Source organism: Enhydra lutris, unplaced genomic scaffold, assembly GCF_002288905.1.
Source record: "Enhydra lutris kenyoni isolate GAN:26980312 unplaced genomic scaffold, ASM228890v2 scaffoldscaffold1, whole genome shotgun sequence".
In the NCBI taxonomy this organism is placed as follows: Eukaryota; Metazoa; Chordata; class Mammalia; order Carnivora; family Mustelidae; genus Enhydra; species Enhydra lutris.
The window spans coordinates 50363734-50387889 of NW_019154085.1; the positions used below are offsets into that span (position 1 = coordinate 50363734).

The 24156-nt window shown below is 39.1% G+C and overlaps 2 protein-coding genes across 4 annotated transcripts in view; both read right to left on the reverse strand.

Moving 5' to 3' along the window:
• The window catches only part of LOC111161526 (ADP ribosylation factor like GTPase 5A), a 25669-nt gene extending 16859 nt beyond the window's left edge, over nucleotides 1–8810 (reverse strand). The window contains exon 1 of the mRNA XM_022525290.1: nucleotides 8462–8810. Within this exon, the coding sequence (XP_022380998.1) occupies nucleotides 8462–8507 (46 nt within the window). The 5' untranslated portion in view covers nucleotides 8508–8810. The remainder of the gene's footprint in view (nucleotides 1–8461) is intronic.
• Nucleotides 8811–18778: 9968 nt separating this feature from the next.
• LOC111141476 (calcium voltage-gated channel auxiliary subunit beta 4) overlaps nucleotides 18779–24156 on the reverse strand; it is a 241283-nt gene continuing 235905 nt past the window's right edge. For all 3 annotated transcript variants that reach the window (XM_022494058.1, XM_022494067.1, XM_022494076.1), the window contains 2 exons: nucleotides 22052–22237; nucleotides 18779–19641 (listed from right to left, as the gene is read on the reverse strand). In XM_022494058.1, the coding sequence (XP_022349766.1) occupies nucleotides 19381–19641; nucleotides 22052–22237 (447 nt within the window). In that variant the 3' untranslated portion in view covers nucleotides 18779–19380. The remainder of the gene's footprint in view (nucleotides 19642–22051; nucleotides 22238–24156) is intronic.

Genomic DNA, 24156 nt, shown 5'->3' on the forward strand with positions numbered 1-24156 from the left:
CTTGCATCAGGGCCAGACTACTGAAATCTTTATTTTTTTTTTTTTTTAAGATTTTATTTATTTATTTGACACACACAGAGAGAGAGAGAGAGAGAGAGAGAGAGAGAGAGAGAGCACAAGTAGGGGGAGCAGCAGGCGGAGGGAGAAGGTGAAGCAGGCTCCCAGCTTGATCCCAGGACCCTGGAATCATGACCTGAGCTGAAGGCAGACACAATGAATGAGCCACCAAGGTGCCCCAAGACTACTGAATTTTTTAAGCAAGGCATCTTTTCACCCGGAAAGTTTTAAGATTTATCTATTTTTAAAAAGGATTTACTTATTTATTTTAGATAGAGCCAACAAACAAGCACACAGGGGAGTGGGGACAGAGGGAGAGGGAGAGAAAGAATCCTTAAGCAGAGACCCTGCTGAGCGCAGAGCCCACTGCAGAGCGCAGAGCCCACTGCAGAGCTCAATCAGGATGTCACAACCCTGAGATCATGACCTGTGCTGAAATCAAAAGCCAGATGCTTAAGAGATGGAGCCACCAGATGCCCATCTGAAAAGTTTTCAAAAGGGATGGCAGTTCTTGACTCTGTATTTTTCTATGTCCCCAAGTTAAGCATTCTTCTTTTGATGGCCTATCGCTTTTTCAGGTCTATTAATATAAGCACTATGAACATTTTAATCAAGCAGAATTCACATCATGCTCTACCCTAAACTCTGACTTGGATAAAAGCTTTTAGCTTCCTACTTGAATACTAATTTTTAATAATATCATTTTCAGGGGCACTCAGCGGGGAGTCAGTTTGAGATTCTCTCCCTCTGCCCCCTCACCATAGCTCTCTCTCAAGTAAGTAAATCTTTAAAAAATATATCGTTCTCAAAATGTCAGCTATTTTCAGTTTCAGGAATACCATTTTGTAACCCCCTTTGTATTGGCTACAGGACTAAATTCAGACAGACTTGCCAATGCTCAGGAAGAAAATACAATTACTCTGACCAATGTGAGAAATACCATTCTAGGGATGTCTGGGTGGCTCAGTCAGTTAATCAACTGTCTTTGGCTCAGGTCATGATCCTAGGGTCCTGGGATGAGGTCCCGCTTCTCCCTCTCTCTGCCTGCCACTCCCCCTGCTTGTGCTCGTGCTTGCTCTAACAAATAAATAAATAATTTTTTTTAAACCATTCTACAAAGTACAAAATAGGAGCAAAACCAAACAATACAAATATAGACAAGAATCTATGATAAAAAACTATAAAGGGTGACTAAAAAAATTGTGTGTGTACAAATAACACATATAGAGACCCCAAATACAAAAAAGCACACTGTCTCTTACAAAGTCCTTAATCACTTAGAGAGGTTAAACTGTTATTCTAACTATGCTACCATTTTTCAAAATATTTTGCTACTCTTCTTTTGTGACTGCTCTCAGAGCCTGAGGTACACTGTTTTGGACCATTCCCAGTGGTGGCAGAACCCTTTAACTGCTGAAGATGATTTTGATTTTAAAGGGAGACCGGAGCCACTTGATTATTATTTCAGCCATAATAAAGTAAAAGCAAAAACAGGTGCTATCTTGTTGCTGATAAATGAGGTATGATCCATAAATGATAAGAACAATTTAAAGATTTGTCTCTAAGGAAATTCTAAAAGCTGTTTCAATATGTATTTTGAGTAATAGCAGACGTAACAGTAGAAAAACTCTCCGGCCTTCTAAAATGACAGCTTTTAAGGTGAAAACTCACCTGGTTTTGTTTTTTAAAGCAGTCTCCTTAGTTTAGCCATCCCGGATAGGACTTACTTCCTGATTCCAAATACAGTACTTTCCTATTACTTGTATAAGGAAGGGGTAACTAGGACCCTCCCCCCCGGCAAAAAAAAACTATAGAAAGATTGATTATTTATTTATTTATTTGACAGAAAGGAAGAGGGAGAGTGAGAGTGCACAGGTTCGAGTAAACATGGGGAGAGGGGAAGCCAAGGGAGAGGAGAGGCAGACTCCCCACTGAGCAGGGAGCCTGATGCAGGGCTCCAGCCCCAAGCCCCGTAAGATCATGACCTGAGCAGAAGGCAGATGCTTAACTGACTGAGTCACCCAGGCACCCCAGAAAGAGTCTTTATCATACCTGACCATAAGATGAACAGGATAAACAAGATAAAACTGCTGTGAACACAACTACTATGCAATAACACACAGATATCGACAAACTGAGGGAAAAAAGCACATGGCAGAAGAGGCTCATACCAGAGGATTCCATTTTCTCATAACACAAGTTAGTCGCCTGCTGAGGACAGGATGGAGTTTTTACAGCCACTGTATAGAATCAACTAGACAACCAGTAAGCTGAAATTAGGTAACATAACCCGTGATGGATAAAGATTTAAACAGCTCTAAGTCTTTCTTCAGTAGTGCCTAGAAATAAAGAAAGCACACTGGGGAGAAAAGGTATGGTGGATGGTACAAGATGAGAATTGTCTGGCATGCTGGAAAACAGGAGAAAAGAGGATCAAAGACGGTGACAGGGGAAGTAATAAAGCAGGTCATACCATTCTACAAACTGGAAACCTTTCTTGTATATCATTTTACAAATTCAATAAAATTCATTTGTCACCAAAAATGCATAAACATGCAAACGTTTCACCGAACTCTAGACACTGTACAGTCCATCAAAGGAATGCAAACTAATGTACTGAACATATAAGGTTTTTAAAAATAGTTAAAATATTTTTAACAGAAAAGAAAGAGGGGAGCCTGCGTGGCTCAGTCAGTTAAGGTGTGTAATAGGCTCAAAGATAAAGGTGCCAACCTCATGTTAAAAAGCCAGTTTATGGGGCGCCTGGGTGGCTCAGTGGGTTAAGCCGCTGCCTTCGGCTCAGGTCATGATCTCAGGGTCTTGGAATCCAGCCCCACATCGGGCTCTCTGTTCAGCGGGGTGCTGGCTTCCTTCCTCTCTCTCTGCCTGCCTCTCTGCCTACTTGTGATCTCTCTCTGTCAAATAAACAAAATCTTAAAAAAAAAAAAAAAAAAAAAAAAAAAAAATAAAAAAAAAAAAAGGCCAGTTTATTATCAACAACAGGGTTAGATTTTTCCGACTTTTCTAATATTGTATCAACTTCCTTTGGAAATCCTTAGGCTCCTTCGCCACCCCAGCCTATTCCTCCCATTACCATGATGGAACAGAATTCTATACAAAACCTAAATTTGCAGCCAAAAAGTATTATAAGAAACTCCAAAACAAATACTCCACAAAACCTAAAACAGAAAATGCATACTAAGAGATAATGTTATTAGGGGCAAATGTAACCAAACTTTTGGCTATTCCAATTCTTTGATGCGTGTGATTCATTACAGGTTTAGTGTTTAGTATTATTTTTCTTTTAGACTTTGCCACAGCATTCTTAAAATTATACTCAGATAAGGCCAAACAACTACCCACTGTTACAATGCTTAGAAAGAATTCTGAATTATCTTATTTAGGCTTCAGTTTCCCAATCAATACTTTACTGTTTTGTCATGAAAATGTTCCTTGTTTCTCTGTTTCATTTCTTTTTGACTCACCCGGGCAGCCCACCAGTTGCATTCATTGCCAGGTTCCAAAAGTCAATATATATATTCCTCCAACTACCAGTCAGTAAACTAAATGAAAAGATGTCACTGTCAACCTGGATGTTTTCTATCTCTGTGAATCACACCAAGGTCAAAAACCACAAATACTAAGGCAGATAAGAAATTGAGAGCCATTCTGATTCTTGATTTTCACCTCATATCCAAACTATATGAAACCCTAATTTTATCTTACACAGAGCAAAAAAATCCATTTGTCATGTTCTCTATCATCCTCCCGGTCCCTAGCAGAGTCTGGAATAAAACATGTGCTTAATACAGTAGGAAGAAATAAATCAGATCTGGAAGATACAAAGATTGGAAAGGAAATATTTGATCAAGTCATTTTGTGTTAAAAATTCCATTTTCAAAATCGGAAAGTATCATCAACAAAAAAGTTTGAAAACTAACTTGCTATTTATAACAACGGCAGTGAAGTTTCAGGAAAAAAACAACTCTTTCGCACTAAGAGGTTGCTGAATGAAAAGCAATGACATGACAAAATTCGAGATGCAATCAGGAAAGAGAAACCACACAATAATCTGAACTTGCAAAGTTCAATGTACAGAAATTAACTATTAAAGAGGATCAAAGTAATGAGGGATTGGCTAATAAAAATAAAGAGTATGGGACTGACAGATACAAGGAGAGTCCAGCTGAAATGGAGCTTCCCCCCACCTCCCAAGACTGAGATGCGGACCTTGTTGGGGCCTGGCTGTGGCTCACTGAATGGCGCAAGAAGTAGCTGTGGGGACTTGCCTGTAGATCTCGCTGGATTCTCCCTCTAGGGTGTTGGGGAAAACGTCATTGAGAGGTATTTTACTGGAGGGCCTCTGTGCTGAACTCAACTGAAGCGGGTGCTAGAAACTGCTGGCAGCTGCTAACCATGAGGTGCAGGAGCCAGCCACTAGAGAAGGTGTTCAACGCTCCTAAAGCAGGGCAGAACCTGCTGAAAGCGCACTGTGCCCAGGAAGAAAAACTCTTTCCTCCTGCGATGTCCCTCCAATGCCATCTACTCATAAAGCTTAATATTGTGCCAGCTGGCGACAGAAAAATATTTGAGGGATCCAGTTCCATATCCACAGAGCATGCAAGAAGGATGATTCTGGAGCTAAATTTTATTGTCATAGTCCATCCCTTCGGCTACTGACATATCTGAACTCCATACAATAAAAAACAGCAGCAGCAGAGTGGCTTTCCCAGCCCCAGGCTCCAGCAGCACAGACAGCTTCATCAACATTCATTTATAACTTACTCCCTTCCTAAGAACCAGTCAGAAGAATAATACAAGCTATCAATAAGGAAATTTCACAACTTGTTCATAGTTCACCTAAGCTTAGCTCAAGTGAATCCTTTTCATACAAAGACAGTTTTTGTTTGTTTGTTATTAAAGAATACTAACTATGGCACTAGATGACCTTCGTTAAAACCCCAGGTCTCTTTTAACCGCAGAGCCTTAAACAAGTTATCTAAAGTTCTTCTCTGTAAAATGGGGAGAAATCTTTCTCATATAGTTATTGTAAAGACTAAATCAACTAAACTCTGCAAAACACTTAGACCCTAACCGTGCGTAAGTCAGCAATTATTTTCTACAGAGTTGAAGTTGGCTTATTTTCTGTCTCCCCACACTAGAATGAACACTCCATAAAGCTAAGGAGGATTTGTGTGTTTTGTTCCCTGCTTTATCCTCACCACCTACAAAAATTCCTGGCACAGACAGGTGCTCAAAAATATTTAATAAACCACAGATCACAAGCCCTTCTATATTAAAAGACATGAGTGGTGGGATGCCTGGGTGGCTCAGTTGGTTAAGCATCTGCCTTCTGCTCAGGTCGTGATCTCAGGGTCTTGGGATGGAACCCCACATCTGGCCCTCTGCTCAGTGGGGAGCCTGCTTCTCCCTCTTCCTCTGCCCATCGCTCTGCCTACTTGTGCTCGCTATCAGATAAATAAAATCTTTAAAATAAATAATATAAATTATTTATAAATAACAAATTATTTATAAATAGTTATTTATAAATAAATGAATAAATAAAAGATACAACTGGCAACTCTTCAAAGCCCTAATGTAATAAAGACTTAGAGTTTAGTAACCAAGAAACAACAGGGGGGAAAAAAATCGAAGAAAAAAATTATACCAATCTATTTTTTTTTTCAGGGAGGGGGCCGAAGGAGAGACAATCTTAGGCAGGCTCCATGTCCACCAGAGAGCCCTATACTGGGCTCCATCTCACAACCCTGAGATCATGACCTGAGCTGAAATCAAGAGTCAGACACTTAACCAACCCAACTACCCAGGTGCCCCACCAATCTCTTCTTTAATAAGACCAATTATCTGCAACATGTTTCTTCAGTGTTTTAATTTGGCATTTACCAGGCATGTGGTCCAGAAAAAAAATCATTAGAACCTCATTTTCCTCTTTTGAGGGGAAAAAAATAGCTACTAAGAACACTGAAACATTTTTTTTCTTTAAATAATGCATATAACAGTATCTAGGACAAAGTTTATAATCTACTGAATTCAAACATTACCTAGAGGCGACCTCTGGTTTTTCAAGTTTGAGCAGTATGCAAAATTAGCTTTCACTGTGCACTTGACCAAGCTACACTAAACCTAAAATTATTCTAAAGGTGTTTTAGAAAAAAGAGATATGGTATGGTTTAAGTTTCATCAGTATGGCCAATTCTGCAATCCCCTAAATTCTTCCAAGAGTTTATGTGAAAAGGACATAGGATTGTGCTATGTATCTTCTGAAGGTAAAATAAAAGCATCCAAGATACATCTGACATATATAAAATATATGAGATATATATAAAATATATGACATATATAAAATGAGATAAAATATATGACATATATAAAATATATGAGATTTCCAAGTTAAAAGAAACAAAAAGACCACCAAGTATCTGACATTAGATTTAATAGTGAATATTTTGAAAAGTGACCCTACTGATGACAACCACATCATTTAGAATAGTTTATTCACATTTTCACAATATTTTGACATCTAAATTTCTAAAACTTAACTCCATTAGTTCCTCTATTTATTTCCCAACACTGATATAAGTGTCCAGTCAAAATTAACCACAAAATACAGGCAACAAGACACTGTTATTAGCAATTTTTAGTAGTAACGATGCAGTAACATCCTCATTATTTACCTAGCTACAAGGAGCTTTTGGCAAAGCTTTAATTCCTTCTTAAGTTACAAACACAAATAATTTTATCACTGACTCGAAACAGAAAATGGAGATACCTCATTCTTCTTGCAGGACTAGAGTTCAATTGACAGGCGATATAAATTTCATAAATTTGATAGACTGAAATACTAGCTTTGCTAAAAATAATACAAAGATTATGGAGCTTAAAACTAGAATAGATCCTATCTACTATTCACACCACCAATTTCACAGCCATGTTAGGTTTTCATTCTTGAGACCTAGAGATTACCTTTTCAAGATTTGAGGCTCCACAGTCACTGAGTCAAGATCCCTGGTGTCCTACATTGAGAACATCTAGACCCAAATAAACAACTGGAGTTCACTTCCCCTCTTCCAACAAAAAAAGCTAGCCAGAGACAGTGCCATTTAAAACTGGTTTTCTCTATGAAAAATCCCCATATCAGAAAAATCATTTGAAATACTGCTCTTCCACGGAGTATCATGTGATCTACTACCTTTTTTTTTTTTTTAAATCATACACAAGTTTAGTTCAGCTCCTCTCCCATCACCTTATAGGAACAGCTGGATCATGAAGGAGAAGTGAGGATATCTTGTACATAACAGATGCCACCACTCATTTAAGTCTTTATTGGAAAACTTTAGGATGTGACACCAATACCTGCTTACCTGAGAGAAAAGCAAACTAAGTTACTCACAGCAAAAATGATGAATCACCCAACTTGACTAGAAAAGAAACAAATGGACATGACTAACTATACTGTATCTCAATGACTATGGAGTCTTCTGTTAAAGTTCTATCCTCTTTCCTCAGTTCTAGACACTCATTTTGTAACAAATTCTAATAAACCTGATAGGCATTTTGAGGCAGTGTTTGAGTTCTGATGAACTTAAACATCCCTATATAATATAGGTGACTTGCTAGTTACCTATATTAACAAATATTTCATATGGAAAGTTTCCAAATGGTTCCGGTTTAACACTTCAACATTTTTAATCCAGCCCCCCCAAAGAGCCTCTACTTAAATAATCAACACAAATATAATCTTAAGCTTAACCTTACACACAAATATAAACATGCAAAAAGGAGCGCGGTCCATCACCAATCAGGATGCATTAGTCTCCCCAAAGCGGGGTGGCGGGGGCAGAGGGGGGAATGGAGGTAAAGGGAGGGCTCGTAAACTGAGGTGTATTCGACAAGAGCGATTCCTCATGTTTTCCGCATTCTGCAACCCTCCGTCGCTCAGTGTTGCGGCTCGGGCCATGACCTATAACCTTCACCCGAGAGCCAGCATTTCTCCGTGGTTTCCAAGCCCAACTGCTGGAGGACAGAGAGCTACAGGACAGGACAGGCCGTTCCACTCAGGGACGTCCGACATGGGGCAAGAAACCTTTTCCACTCCAATCGAAATCGGAGCAATGGGTGCATTTGCAGAATGGATTTTTCAAGAAGAGCCCTTAAGATAAAAACAAAACAAAACAAACAAAAACCACTCCCGAACTCGGGAGTGGGAACTGAACAGACCCAGGGCCCGCATCCACGCTGCCCGGACCCTCCGCGGACCCCGGGCGCGACCGCACCGCCCACAATCCGGAAGTATTCGGAGACCCTCCCGCCCCCACCAAACACACCCCGCCAGCCAGGGCTGACCCTCTCCCCCACCCGTACGCCCTCGGCCCGCGCCTCTCACCCTGGTGATTGAAGAGTCTCCATATCCTGGTGAAGAGAATTCCCATTCTTGGGCAGCGGACCCCCCTCCAGCCACCCGGGCCGCCTGGCCTCCCCCGGCTCAGGCTGAAGGGGAGGCAACAGACGCGCCGGAGCCTCCGCCTCTGCTACTGCTGCTGCTCCCGCGCTGGCCGCCAGTTCGCTTCCTGGGAACCGGAGGGAGGCCGAAGCCCAGGCCGCCCTGCCGCGTGCGAGGCCCCGCCGCTGCCGCCGCGGCACTCGCCTGGCTCGCGGACATCGCCGCCGCGTTGTCTGCGACGAGCCTCGCGGGCCACCGTCCTCCCCCAGCTCCTCTCGGATGGCTGCGGCGGCGGCGACCACGCGGGCGGGGGAGGAGAGAGGCGAGACGGCTGGGACGCGAGGGCGCAGGCGCGCGCCCAGAGGGGCGGAGCCTGGGGAACGGCGCCCGCTTAGGTCTCTTGTATTTGTGTACCGAGGCGACCTGTAGGCTGCGGGAGTGAGCGCGGGGATCGAGGTAGTTCGGCCTGCGGTAATGACAGATCCCTCTTGCCTGCTTGTTTTAACGTCCTCGCCAGCTTTTCCCCGGCATTTCCTCGGCAGAGCCATAATGTAAATACGTTGAGTGCCTAATGCCCATCCACGGTCTTTCCTACGCACTACACCAGAAGTTCCACTTCTTGCCCTGCAAGGGGTGGGGTTCTATGAGGGAAGCTTCACGTGTCTCCAACCGCCTGTGCCGGACCTCAGCTGAAGCCAGTGGCGTTCTCTACGCTACCACTTAGAGCAGTCGCCTTACGGAAGTCTCTCTACCTCAGGGTTCTTCCCTTTCCCATCTCCCTCTACTTTCAAGTCCATCTTGCCCCTAACCACGATTTTGATCAAGTCCTCCTATATTAAAAAACACTAAAACTGTTTGAGCAGAAGAGTCCAAATACCTTAGAAAATCTTTTTTCGGGGCACCTGGGTGGCTCAGTGGGTCAAGCCTCTGCCTTCGGCTCGGGTCACGATCCCGGAATCCTGGGATCGGGCCCCGCGTCGGGCTCTCTGCTCAGCGGGGAGCCTGCTTCCTCCTCTCTCTCTGCCTGCTTGTGATCTCTGTCAAATAAATAAATAAAAATATATATTTTAAAAAAAGGTTTTAAAAAAAGAAAATCTTTTTTCTCCAGAATACGGCCCCAACTAGCCTTTCCAGCTGCAATTTCCATTATTCCAAACTGGTTAAACACCTGGTCAAATACTCTCTTTGCCCTTCCAGTCTTCTTGCCTGTACACCTAGAATCTCTAGGTCCCATGCTAGGCAAGTGTCACGGTGTATTTAATCAACCTTCTGCTATGGGATATCTAGTTGAAAACTAGAACAGTGAATCGTTAGGTTCCGTGATACCAGAGTTCTCCTTCCATGTGGTGCTTTTTGGCTAGGCTTCTATTTTCGCAAATGGAGAAGCAGTGGGTTTGTCTCTAAGGTCTTGCTTTGATTCTAGGTCATCCGATGACAACGTCATCTGATAATCTGATAATTAGTCTCTAGTCTTGTTAAAGGCAAAAGGTGGGTGGGGGGAAGACTAAGGTGTTTACTTCACTTTCACAAAGAAATCTGAACGGCTCCATCCCTTCTGGTCTCCTAAATCTTGGTTAAAAAGGTAGAGAAAGAAGCGGAGAAGCTGTAAAAGGCATTTTGGATTGTTCTAACACTCTGACCTCAAAAGCTGACATCTTTTCACCCCACATCTACTAGCCATAAAGTATCTTATCTCGATATATAGGAAAATACAAGTAAGGCCCTGAGAGTCTATAGTTCTTCTTAACTGAGCTAGAAAATTTGTACCTGTAAAGCAAAGGGCAATATTGATGACTAAAACGTGTCTCTTTTTGAACAACTGTGCAAGAAAAAGTCCTTTGATTTTTGGGGGGCTTACAGTTGAAAAGCCAGAGTTAGAGGGGTCATATAAAGGGAAAGAAAATTACTATATTAATCTATTTTATGTTATGTTTATATTTACATAATAAAGTACTCTCTAGGCTTTTAGAAGAGCAAAGGTATTGTTTGCATAACTAATTTACATCAACTCTTTAATATTTCCATTCTTGCACACTGCAGGTGGTGATTTTAGCAGCTCTAAAACATTTTGCAAACTCCCCACATATCTCTGTCCACTTATTAAATGGTTGTCATGTCCATATTAACTTGCAAAGTTAGGGCTTGGTCTCCCAGATTATTTTCTAAGTGTCTCTCAAAAAAAGGTAAAAGAATAAAAGGGGAATTTGCCTAATGCAATATTGTCCAAGTATAGAATCTATGTATGGAATACAAATATGGCACTACTATGGAAATAATTGGAATGTTTGTTGAGTGGTACAAAGCTATTTGTGAAAATAAACTACTTATAAAAAATTTTTTTAAAGACTAATTTATCCATGATTATAGTAGTGTGCAAAATGTCATTAAAGAGGGGCGCCTGGGTGGCTCAGTGGGTTAAAGCCTCTGCCTTCGGCTCAGGTCATGATCCCAGGGTCCTGGGATGGAGCCCCACATCGGGCTCTCTGCTCAGCAGGGAGCCTGCTTCCTCCTCTCTCTCTCTCTGCCTGCCTCTCAGCCTACTTGTGATCTCTGTCAAATAAATAAATAAAATCTTTAAAAAAAAGAGAGAGACTTCTGCTTCGAGGTACAAGAGTAGATGGTCTAGACTTGCCCTCCTATCACTAATAAGAAACTGGATAAAATATAGAAACCAACTGTTCTCAGATATTGGACAACACGGAGCACAGGATTGTGATCCCTGATAAGAGACACACATGAGATGAGTCTAGCCATTACCTGGATTTTCTGCCTGGAGGCAATTCCTAGCCAGGGACAGAGGGGGGGACTCAAATTGAGTCAAGCATGGCAGTCTCCTTGAGTTGAATCAGTGCTGGAAGTGATCAAGGTAGCTAGAATTTGTGAAGCAGAGCAGCTGAGAGGAGGGAGCTCTACAGAGAAGAGCTCCAGAAACCCACTTGATTTGAGCCATTGACTCTTTGGCTGCATATCAACCTGTACCTGTCCAGAAACCTCATGAGGCTGGCCAATGGCAATTTCTAAGAAAAAAATAAATACCAGGGAGCTGTGAAACATCATAATTCCTAGAGCTCACTAAGGACCAGGAATCATTTGGAGTTCCCTTCAGTCAGAGTGAAGAGTACGCACTACAGAAATGGGACATTCAGTTTTTAGCCCAGAGACCTTAGAAGGGGACTAAGAAAAAAGTCCTACTCTAGACCAGTCCTAAAGGAGCTTCAAAACAAATCGTGAGAGGCTCAAACTCATCTACAACTGCCTGTCAAAATCAGTCCAGCATTCTTTAGAGATCAAGTCATCCACAATGGAAAATTTACAATATAGCGAATCCAATAACAAAATTACTGGACATACAAAGAAACAAGAGAATGTGACCTGTAACCACAAGGAAAATTGCTCTACAAAAACAGATTGAAGTTCAGGCAAATTAAGTGATTGCCCCAAGCAAAAAGCTGGTTACTGCCCGCTCTAGGCTTTGAACAGTGGCAAGAGCTACAGCCTACAGTCTAACCGCTATACTACTCTGCGTGTTATAGGACAGGATAACAAGATGTTTCTCCACAACCCATCCTAGTAGAAGAGGTGTGTTGATGACCAGAGAGGTGGCTTCAGGCATATGGCCAGGCTGAAGGAGTCCCTTGCAGTGAGCGGCAATTCTTCCATTTGGGAGTTTCAGATTGTGGGTTGAAATGCCTTGATAGGACAGCCCTATATAATATTTCTCCAATAACAAAAGTACCATTCATTCAGTCAACATTTACTGTATTCCTAGCATTGTTTCATATGCCAGCTTAAAAGCATTTGATATATGTATTTTTAGGTAAGAGTGCTTTGCAGATAAAAGTTACAACGATCTTTGGTTTCCTCATTTGTAGTTGGGTCTAATAATCTCTGCCCTATCTTCCAGGATGGCCAGATGGATTAAATGAGATAATATTTGTGAAATAACTTGGCTGCGATAGTCACCGCATAACGTTAATTCAATGATAATAATCAACACAGTACACGTTTCTTTTGAACTTCTTGTGCACTGCAGTGAGAAAAAAGTCAAATGTCAATCAAGTGATAGCATGGTCACCTGACACTGAGCACATGAAATACCAAGTCATAAGTTATATGCCATCCATGGAATGCTTATGGGTACAGGATACCTTTGGGAACGTCTGATAACTCCTACATTCATCATTTAGGGATTTCTAGTTTATCTAGCTTATTTTTCTATATTGTATTCGATCCTATTTGCACATATATCTTAATATATTCTATTTTGGGTGTGTGTCTTTAATTTACACACTCTTCCTGATATGATACTCTTTTGCAACAATCCATAGTACCTAGCAGAGTATTCAGGAAATCATCACTAAATTGAGTCTGGGCTGTGAGAGCAAATGTTTAGACTTTTTTTCCCTGCACAGGTATAGGAACATACCTCTAAAATAATGTAAGTATCTCTAGAATAATATAAAGCAGAGTATAACGCTGGTTTCGGTATTTTCTCATTTATTATATAAAAGAAAAAATTAATGCAGTTGGTTTGTACACATTTAAATTCCATAAAACAAATCCATAGAAATTAGGATACTCTATGCATGCACTCTGCATTTTCTTTGTTAAATGTTTTTGTTCACAAAAATAACAACACTTTTTTTCTTTAAAGCCACTAAAGCAGAGGGAGAACAAAACATGCAGCACTGTACACATTTGCATAGTATATTTTACCCAGCATGCCTTGTAGAATGCTACACATTTACCTATATAAGAAAAATGAAAGGGTGTAAATTATTAAAATAAACAACTAAAATTTAAAGAAAGGAAAAAATTATTTGACAAAGGCAATGTTTTTTTTCCACTTTGTGCCTGGAGATATAGCAATAGCTTGGGATATCAACAGCCCTCAGAATAACTGGTAAAAATCCTTGCACATCAGCTTGCCTTATTTATTTTTAGTATTAATAAAGTTACGGTTTTCCCTCCCGCCACCCCTTCAAAAAAAAAAATAGCTAATAGCTTTAACTTATGTTTCAAAATAGTATTCAGTACAAAACAAATGAAAGAATCCCTAAATACTTTACTTTTATGTTGTTGTTGGGACATCTTTATTTATCATTCTGACTTTAGGCTGTGAAAAATATAAAGCATTTCAAACATGTCCAAAATTTAGAGGAGCCGTATGAGCTCATGTACCATTAGTTTTTGTAGTTGTTACTGAAGGAGCAGAAATAAGAACAGTAAATATAGTATGAGTCTTATCACAAAATAACATTTAATAAGTTTTATGCAAGGGAATAAAGTAAAATAAATTACATCAACAGATTGCAAGGCTATGAAGTAAATTGCTGGAAAAGTATCAAGCAGCAAGTTAAAAAGATGGTAGATGAAATAAATCTGATAAAACTTAGAATTAAATCTATATACTTTTAAAAAATACGACTGCCAAATTTAACAGTGGATTTTGTTGTAAGTTTGTGCTATAACAAATGTGCTTCTTTCTCCTCAATCTATTTTCATATTATTGGCAAAATATATATCTTTTATCATTTTGTACTATACAATAGATGTTTTGCTACATTATTTATTTTTCTACTGCTAATGCAGATAAGAAGTAACAACACAGATTTATTTTGGCAATAAAATGCTTTCATTTTAATAACGTCCCAGAAAATATCGTAAGGCATATGAAAAATAGTATACAACAATATAGCATTAATGATCCTGCTTCTTTGATACATCCCTTATGCATACAGAATTCACACCGACTTCAGGTAAAAGTGTGTGAAAATGGCATGCAAGTAGGGCAATACATAAATAAAGACACAGCCATTTGTTGAGAAATTTGAGTGTTCAAAACACAACCAAGAACACTTACAGAGTGTTGAAAAGCTAGAGGCCAGCCACTTTGGGTTCTTACATAGTTCTCCTTTTAACTCCTTATAATTTTCAAAGAGGATGCATCAGTATACTCCCCAGACCACTCTAAATTCATTAGTAACATTTTCTACCATCTTTCTGCAAACATTTTACATACTTCAAAAGGAACAAAGGAAAGTTTCATATGTATCTATGACTCTCCAACACTCTTGCTATTCACTCTTATTTGTAAGTTTCTTAGGGTAAGTGGGAGTTACAGCCCTTGTTCAAGCTTATCTGATGAGATATTTTCTAGTCTTCTCATACTGTCCCTCAATTACAGGAAGCATTTGGGATTAAACCATCCACAAGTAGATAAAAAGAGTTGCTATAAGAGGATGTATTTAATTTGAGAAAGTTCATTTTAATTAAAGAAGAAAACTTTAAGAAGTAATTTTTGCTGTAGCTCTCTGCCCATATAAACCAGTTCTACTATTTGACTAACTCGACTGTTTAAGTTAACAACAAAAAAGTTATCCTTGTTGTCTGAGGACAAGTATTGTATTGACTGGTTTGATCATAATTATGTAAAAGAGGTGGCCTGTTCTCTGCCCTTTGGACACTTAGTAACAGAGTATTAACAATATTTAAAGATATGAGGAACTAAGAAAACAAATTTTATTACATAATTTGCTATAATGTTTTCATTCATTCAAAGATGAATTTTATATAATTAAAAGGAAAACAACATGCAACATTGTCATGAAACACAAAGGCAGAAATATAAAAGAAATAAGGGGTACATTCCCATTTATTTAGAACATTTATATGAAGTTTGCTTCAGTGACATGGGAGTCCAAGATAATACATATGCTTATGTAGGAAATGGCTAACTGTCCACAGGAGACATTAAGGATCAATAAAATTTGAATTTTCAAACCAGCTGCACTGAAATATCAAGTTTCTGGATCTACTCTTTAGGCTTAGAGCTAGGTAATATAACAAATTGCATACAAAGGCAACTCCCTTGCAATTTGTTTCGTTCCCTATGATGACTGTTTTCTTAAATTAACCTTGTGTCCTGATAAACTGTGAACCAATTCAAAGAAAACTTCACTAACATGGAAGAAATGAAGGGTGACAAGAGTATTTTGGAAACAGTCTAAAATTTAAAGGGAAAGTATATTTTAAGAATTTATGCATTTAGTTTTGCAGCTAGGTTAGCAGTAAGAGTAATAAATTTGATCACTACTTATTGAAAAGTGTTTTTCTCTTTAAAGACAGATTGTCTTCTCTAGAGAAGAGGTAGTATAAATATTAATATATAGGGCAATTCCTACAATGGCATTACATCATTTTTATTTTTTAGCAAATACCAAAATAAAATTGTATAACTAAAAAAATACATTGGCATGCAAACTAAGGTTACCTAGAAACATTCTTGACTGACATCCTGGGTCTCAACAACATTTTATGATATGTTCATTCAGGGTTTAAATTTGCAAACTATCTTTTGGCATAATTTCCTTCTCTCCCTCCCTTTCAGTGCCCTAGCTTCCTATTATGAATTTTAAGGCCCCCACACAAAAGACAAGTTCAAGTATGCAGGTATGAAAAGAGGTTAACATTCCAAAAATACATTTTGCAAACAACAACAATAATAATTAAAGTAATTAACAAATTATTCAAAGGGAACAAATACTTTTCTTATAATTTGTCTTATGTTTAAAAAATTCATTTCATTAAGGACTAAGTGCAATGACATATTGTCACATAATTAAGACTCTCTTATTAGGAAAGACTATCAGTCCAAATTGTTAATTTCAATTTGCTTTCCGATAGAACTGTATAAATATAAGAGAGAACCATCAGTCATTTATAAACATTTCCAAGTGTTGCTTTAAATATTGGAGTAAACAAGATAACATTGTTGATTATAATACTGGAGTCACGTTATAGCCTTGAGAATTAACATCAGGACTGACAAATTGTATTCTCTTTTTTCTCAGAACTACATTTCACATTGTCAATGTGAGTCTACAGTGTTACATGGTCGCAGACTGAAATTACAGAATATGTAATTTACATATTCTCATATTACATATACTGAAGTTACAGAATGTGTGATTTATACAAGGTAAAACAGCCTCAAAACATTGTAAGACTTGTTTCTCCCACTTATCATTTGCTATTTTGAAATAAAATCAGTTAAAAACAAAGTATTTTGTGGAATACGTATTTTTTTCAAAGTTGCTTGATATGCTTGGCAAAAATAAAACTTTCATTTAGTATATACCTGTATTTTTAGTATCATTTACACAGTAAACTCTAACACTTAAAAAAAAGGAAAATGTATATCTCTTATTTACTTGGAGAAGATAAACTTATTACAAAAGGAATGGAAAAGAATATGCCAAATCAAAGTAAAATTTTAAATATATCCATCAAGAAAATATACATTATACCCTTTCCAAGACTGTTAGCTTTTGAATAAGAATGCAAAGCAAAACAGGTACAGACACTTGATGGTAAATGACAATTGGTTTTGTGCACAGATATTGAATGGACCTCTCTCTTCATCAGCATGACACGGAAGACTTAGAAACAAGGCTTTGAGAGGCTTTAAAAACAAGTGATTTTTAAAAATTGAAAGAATATGGTAATCTCGCTGACTAGGAAATATATGTAAATGCTGTTGCAGCTACCTGCCATAAAGTGTAAATATCTTAAAGTAGTTAAGTGACCAGATTGCTAATGCTACTACAGAAAAAGCTGAACAGCTGTCTAGTCTAAATTTATCACCTTGGTGCACTCTTTGCAATTAAATACTTTAATGCGCACAAACAAGAAACCAGTAAAGCATATAGAAAAATGTTTTGGCTAGTGTTCTCTTTCTCATGCAAATATGTGCTGTACATGTAATAAATATATTTTCGTTTGCTGGAAAATGCTCTTCTGTGCTCTAACAAAGTATTCAGTAATGGCAGGTTAAATGCTTAGTAAAGTGTCTAATGGATACAGCTCTTTTAAATGTCTTAACTGAAAGTTCTGTAAGCTTCACTAGATGACAAAAGAAACTCGCAAGCCAATATCACATGTTAACTTTTAGAATTTACTGAGCCCCTATATTCAATTGTATCAAATATGTGAGATAACTTACATAATTATAGGCATCCTCGTCATAGCTAAACAGGTTCAAAATGGAGTATGCACAGGGAACAGGAGGGGAGGGAACGTGGGAGGTCATGATGGGGTTCAAAATATGTATAACTGATCAAGAATATGGAATTTATTTTCATGGTCAGGAAAATTATTTAACGGGTGTATGTTTTGAAAGCCTAAATAGTGAAAGGCGTGGTAGGAAAAAAAGGTAACAGAAATCAATTATTATTATTTTCCAAATATAGGCTTCATGACATGTACCGATAGAAAGGGATTTTTATGCCTTGTCCTACTGGGGCTTTAGAAAAATGCACGCATTGTGGACTTTTAGAAACAAGAGTCTTTCCTGAAAGATATTTGTGTATTGTATAAAAGGGTCAATTTCAATAATTCCTTGGATCATAGTGAATCTAAGGCTTCCTTGATAATATAAGATAGAAGGTCACCAATTCTGTAATTTTAGCCACTGGAAAAACTGTCAAGACTCAACAGGTGAAGAGGAGTGTTCATTAGAAATAAGGCAGCTCAATCTCCAAATTCTTTATAATACTTGACAATAAAAATGCTGTAATTTTAGTGAACAAATATACTCTGAATCTATTGAGTTTATTTTTTATTGCAAGCTTTTAAATTCATCATTTGTTTTCACATTTTTCGTCTCATCATTTTGCATAAACGCAGCTTTCAATATCAAAATTGAGTGTTTCCATGTAAAACAAAAGTTCTTAGCATGACTATAAAGAATTTGGGGAAGGGCTAGAACATTCACATATTCAAAGACAGAGACTGAATGAAGCAATGGAAAGATAAGCAATTGTGCTGGCAGGAAATACCGGCCCATGTTTGTGGGAAGTTGGAAAGATGAATTCCCATCTGGAGATGTTTAGCTTCGCACTCGGGAGGATCTGCGCCCATCCTTACTGTCTGACTCCAGATTCCTGGATGTATATAGTTGTGCTCAGAGCGAGGAAAGGGGAAACAACACCCGGTTTTCTGTTTCCCATTACCAGCTATGATTGGGTTTCTCTATATTATTCTCTCTCACTGCTAAAGAAATTTTGAGTTTTTTTTCTGCCAACTTCAAACAAGCTAACAGTGGTGACTAAACAAAAGGCAAAACACTTTGAATACAATAGCTGTGCCAGGAAAGAAACAAAAATATTAAAATCTGAGGAGAGTGTAAAATTTCTGCATTAATTTGAGGTGGGCTTTTTTTTTTTGGCACTATCAATACTTCTGGTAAGTTTGAAAAGCCATTTTGTCAACATTAACATATGTTAAAATGTTTATACATTCCAACTTTATGTGTAAATTTAGCTTCCAGCAAATAAATACCATACTTGGTGTTGGCTTCTTTTGGTATTTTGATTTTCTTATTAATTAGGTTTTTGGGTTTTTTGTGGCTTTTTTTTTTTTTTCAAATTTTTAAATTGACTGCAACATGCTCAAGTAGACTTTCTAGTCGATTTGCCCAAATTCCAACAGGAATTGGTTTATAAATTGGTTCCAACTGGAACTGGTCATTTGGAATTTCCAGCATGGGAAATTATTTTATATGTGCCTTGGTAAGTACCCTAAAATTACAAATCGATGTGTCTAAATCTAATGAAGAAAACATAAGGTACTGTTATGTAAATGCTGAGCTTAAAAATATCTATATGACTGGGCATCTAATAACCATCTAGACTTAAGGGCATCATGTACTTTTTTTTTTGCCCCTTACTTAGCATCAAATGACAACAGCCCATAAGCACAGTAAATACTGTGCTGTACTTGCCAAGTTAAGATGATTGGTTTATCCTAGCAGTGCTATGGCAAATTGTCAACAGATGAATTTTTTGTTTGCTTCTGCAGACTCAAAGCCTATGTCGGGAGTCATGGCTATATCCCCCAGGTGATCCTCGGTTCCTATGGGGTTTGTAAGTGTCCTGGTATGAGTCAGGATAATCTTCTTCCACAAGAGGGTAATGATCTCGGCTATGCTGGGAACTGGAAGACAAGCGGTTCCTACTCTTCCGAGCCCTTTCATTGTGATAATTTTCATCAGCAGTCATTAGACTTCGTCTTTCAATTGGAGAGTTCTCCGTGGAGTGGTTGCTGTGCCTCATACGCTGACTCTAAAAATAGCAGATAGTTCATTGATTACATAATGTCCGTTTCATTCATCTAGAATATGTAAATGTATGTACAGCAGTAGGGTCTGCACAACAAAATGCTAACTGATTTAATAAAACATTTTGATGCACAAATGATCTACTCAAAAGATCTGGTCTGTTTTATTTGGGGCACAACATGCAAAGATACTAAAATGCAAATAGTTTATGAATTTAATTACATAATGCTATCTGATTATGCTTCCTATTAAAAACAGACAATTGACAGTTAACTGCTGAATGGAACTTAATGCATCTAGGAAGACCTAATAACTCCACTTCTACTGCAAAAATGAGGATCACTTTACTATTGGGAAATAAGTTAAAGTTCAGAATAGCATTTGCTATTTTATTTCTCTTGAACTGATAAAATCCTTCTCCTCCTGAAGTCACACACTTCACCTTTATCTAGCTGAATGTTCCTCATACCTTTAAAAAAAAATTCATGAAATTAGGATTTGTGCTGTCCATAAACTAATGTGTTTGTTTCTTCATCATACATAAATGTTAAGGCTCTCAGCAATATTTTTTCCAAAGGAGTATACAATAATTCTAAAGCTGGCTAACCGATATTTACAATTCTTGCTCCCTCAACTGAAATGTCCCACAAAAATTACCTTCAGATATAAACTAAATTCTTTTAATATCATTAACTGAAATTGATCCTGTCAAACACTTATTTGATGGCTCAGAAACTGTTACTCAACATTTTTCTTTAAATCACGGGAAAGCATGTATCATAGCTGTGTCTCTCTACTTAGGTCACCTCAGTTAAGGATTAGGATCCCAGGTACCTGGGTGGCTCAGGTGGTTAAGCAACTGACTTTGGCTCAGGTCATGATCTTGGAGTCCTGGGATCGAGTCCCACATCGGGCTCCCAGCTCCACGGGGAGTCTGCTTCTCCCCTCTCACGCTCTCTCTCAAATAAATAAATAAAAATTTTTTTTAAAAAATAAAAAAGAAACAGGATCCTGATGAGACCAAGGACCAGATCCAGTTCCTCTAAGTGACACCTTCACACAGCGGGAAAATCATTCAGCAGGCATAGCCTGTGCCTTTAACCCCAGCCAGAGTCTAGCAATTAAATACCCATGGTCACTAAGAGAGATAGGGTCCAGGACAAAGAGTATCATGTTAATTCAAGTGAAGCTGGGAGAACCACTGCAGGTGGATGTCTTAGAGGTGATGAATCCGGAGTGTTCTGTCCATAAACAAAGCACATTTTGCTTAACCTACACTACAGAAGCATATTGCTTTGTGCATCCATTTCTCATCCCACCGAGTATAAACTAGTCAGTGGAGATGTCTACACTTGGATTAGCACAGAGGCAGTGAAACCATGCAGGAGACAGTCCCACGTATTACACATATTACACGAGCACATTTCCCCTGTTCATTTCCAGCCTCAAAACCTATTCATTTGTAGAGCAGGTTTTTGCTTACAAAGATGAAATTTTGCAGCAAAGTAATATGGTTTAGAATAGCATTTTAGAAAGTGCCCTTTCTCTCAGAGTTAAGTCTATGTGATCTCCAGTTATGATTATCATTATAGCCCATGAATATAAAACTAGTCACGATACAAGACGGCTCAACAGACTATAAGTTCCTTAGCCAGCTATGGGTTAGGCTACATTCCCGCAGGTGCTTGATAAATGATAAATAACAAATGATGTAGGAAGGCAAAAGTCCCTTTGTGTCATACTGTCTCTAGCTCCTCACGCCCAGCCCTGAGTGCAGCACTAGAAGAGCAGAAGAAAAAACCTCCTTCTCCTGCACTTATCCCCAACTTTCCTAAAGGACACCTGCCATCGCCACTGGCCAAGATGGACGCCCACATACCCCCAAGAAAACTCAGGGATCTGTCACCGTTTCTGAACAGAGTGGCTCTGCTCGTGTCCACGTTCTGTACTGAGCAAGCTAGGGGACAGGCCTGGCAGTCTGGGAGGGCAGGACTAATTAAGGGCAGTCAAAAGGCCCATCTGTTCCAAAACACTTGACTTAGCTTGCCATGGTGCCTTACCCTGCCACCAATGTATAATCTTTAAGAAGTGACCTGGAGAAGTAATGGACAGTTGCACTGTGTAGGAGTGAGTGTCCTGGCAGAGTTTAGACACAGGAGGGATTAATTTGTCTGAGTAAAAGTTAATGTACATTAACAGAGAGCAAAGTTCTATGGAAAGGGTCACTGTGGGTAACTCGGCCTAGGGTAGACCATGGTGAGGTAATATTTTAGATTTTTTTTTATATATATATATAATGCCCACCCATGTTTCCCTCTTTACATTAACGATTATCCAGTCTTCATCCCAATCAGGTTCCCTGTAGAATCTTCAACCTAAGGCTATAAAAAAGCATGGGTGGAAAGTGACAATACCTGTAACCCGGAAATTGCTGTGGGATATGGTGAGAGCGCAGTTGAGCCCAAATTCCTTCCAAGCAGAGGGGTCATGGGGGTGCTACTGGTAGTGTGGGTAGCACGCCAGTAAGCTTCAAGGTACTCTCCCAGATGTTCGCACGCGTCCTCCAACTGATTTTCATCCAGTATAACATCAAACATCTCCTGCAGATGATAAGAAAAAAAATCCATTCTACTTATGCTTCAGGTTTTAGGCAATGAAACCTAAAATTCCACTAAATGTAGATAATAGCATTTTTTTTTTTTTTAAGATTTTATTTATTTATTTGACAGAGAGCAATACAGCGAGAGAGGGAACACAAGCAGGGAGAGTGGGAGAGGAAGAACCAGGCTTCCCACAGAGCAGTGAGCCAGACGTGGGGCTCGATCCCAGGACTCTGGGATCATGACCTGAGCTGCAGGCAGATGACCAATGACTGAGCCACCTAGGCACCCCCAGATAATAGCATTTCTAACATCTAAGAGCAAATATCACTTTTGAGAGGCTGGACTGGCAGTTTCTAAAATTAAAGTCAAGTGAGGTGCTCCACAGTTAACCAAGTGCAAATTTGGACATTGACACGAAAACAGAAGTGCTCATTAAATGTTCAGATCTTTCACTGTTTAGAAGTAAAAGATGAGGTGACTGTATCAGCGTCATATGTAGAATATAGCAAAAACACATTCATATCTATCCATAGATTCCTAAGGAGTTCAATGACACTTACTTGAGAATACAAGAGAAGCAAGTTAATGGCATTGAAAGAGGAGTTCTAAAACATTCTGGGCAATGACCATATCATTGGAATAAATATTTCATCTTCCAAAGTAACTACACTGAAGGGAAAAACATTGACTAAGATAATTTTCAGAATGCCTGTGAAAATGTTTTCTGTCTCATGATAAAAACAATATGGAAAGAAGGTTTAGGATTAATGCCAGAAAACCACATTAGGGTGATTTCTGCTACCAAAAGATCGCTGTGTGAAACAATTAAAAAAGAACAAGGCCCACAAGTATTTAATCGTGGGGAGGAAGGAGTGTCTGGTATCTGTGTTTCTGTCAGTAAGGGCTTTGTCCAACATCTAGCCTCTAATCAGGAAGTGTTTTCCCCCACAAGGCAGCAAAATGGCACTTCAGCATCATAGCAGTGTGGCTGGGAACACACACAGGATGGACAGTCAGAAAACCGTGGCCCCTCGAAAGGAGAAAAGCCATCCCATAGCTTAGGGAAAACACACTTCCAGCTTCCAACAGCTGGATTCACACCTTCCCTCTCGAACCACCTCTGCCACTATCTACGTACTTTTACAAGCTCATTTTGCCAAAATAAGAACCTTCCACTAATGAATCAAATACAGGGTTACTGCCATCAGCACAGATACTGTGGCTGGATTGTAGGTTCCTGGCAACTGGACAACTATGAGTTGGTGATAGGTTAGCTGACTCACTCTGGTTGGTGTGAGGCTTCCCTCAAGCAGAAGTCACCATGGCAATGATCTCTTTCCCAACATTTACTATTTGAATGTTTTCATCACATTGATCCCTACTGAACATTTTGACCTTAATTTGCAGAGCAGTTTGAAAGTCAGGGAGAAATATTTAACAGTGGCAAATGTTTAGTAATTAGGCAAAGAATAGGTGACTTCAGTCCAAACCGACTAGCGTTTGAGAGGACTCAGCCAATTCAGCTCATGTAGAAACCCTTCCCCAGGTGCCTGGGTGGCTCTGTCAGCTGAGCAAATAAATGACTCCTGATTTCAGCTCAGGTCATGATCACTGGGTCATGAGAATGAACCCTATGTCGGGCTCTGCACCGGGCATGGAATCTGCTTAAGATTCTCTCTCTCGGGGGCGCCTGGGTGGCTCAGTGGGTTAAAGCCTCTGCCTTCGGCTCAGGTCGTGATCCCAGGGTCCTGGGATCGAGCCCCGCATCGGGCTCTCTGCTCGGTGGGGAGCCTGCTTCCTCCTCTCTCTCTGCCTGTCTCTCTACTTACTTGTGATCTCTATCTGTCAAATGAATAAAAAAAAAAAAAAAAATCTTTAAAAAAAAAAAAAGATTCTAATCTTTAAAAAAAAAAAAA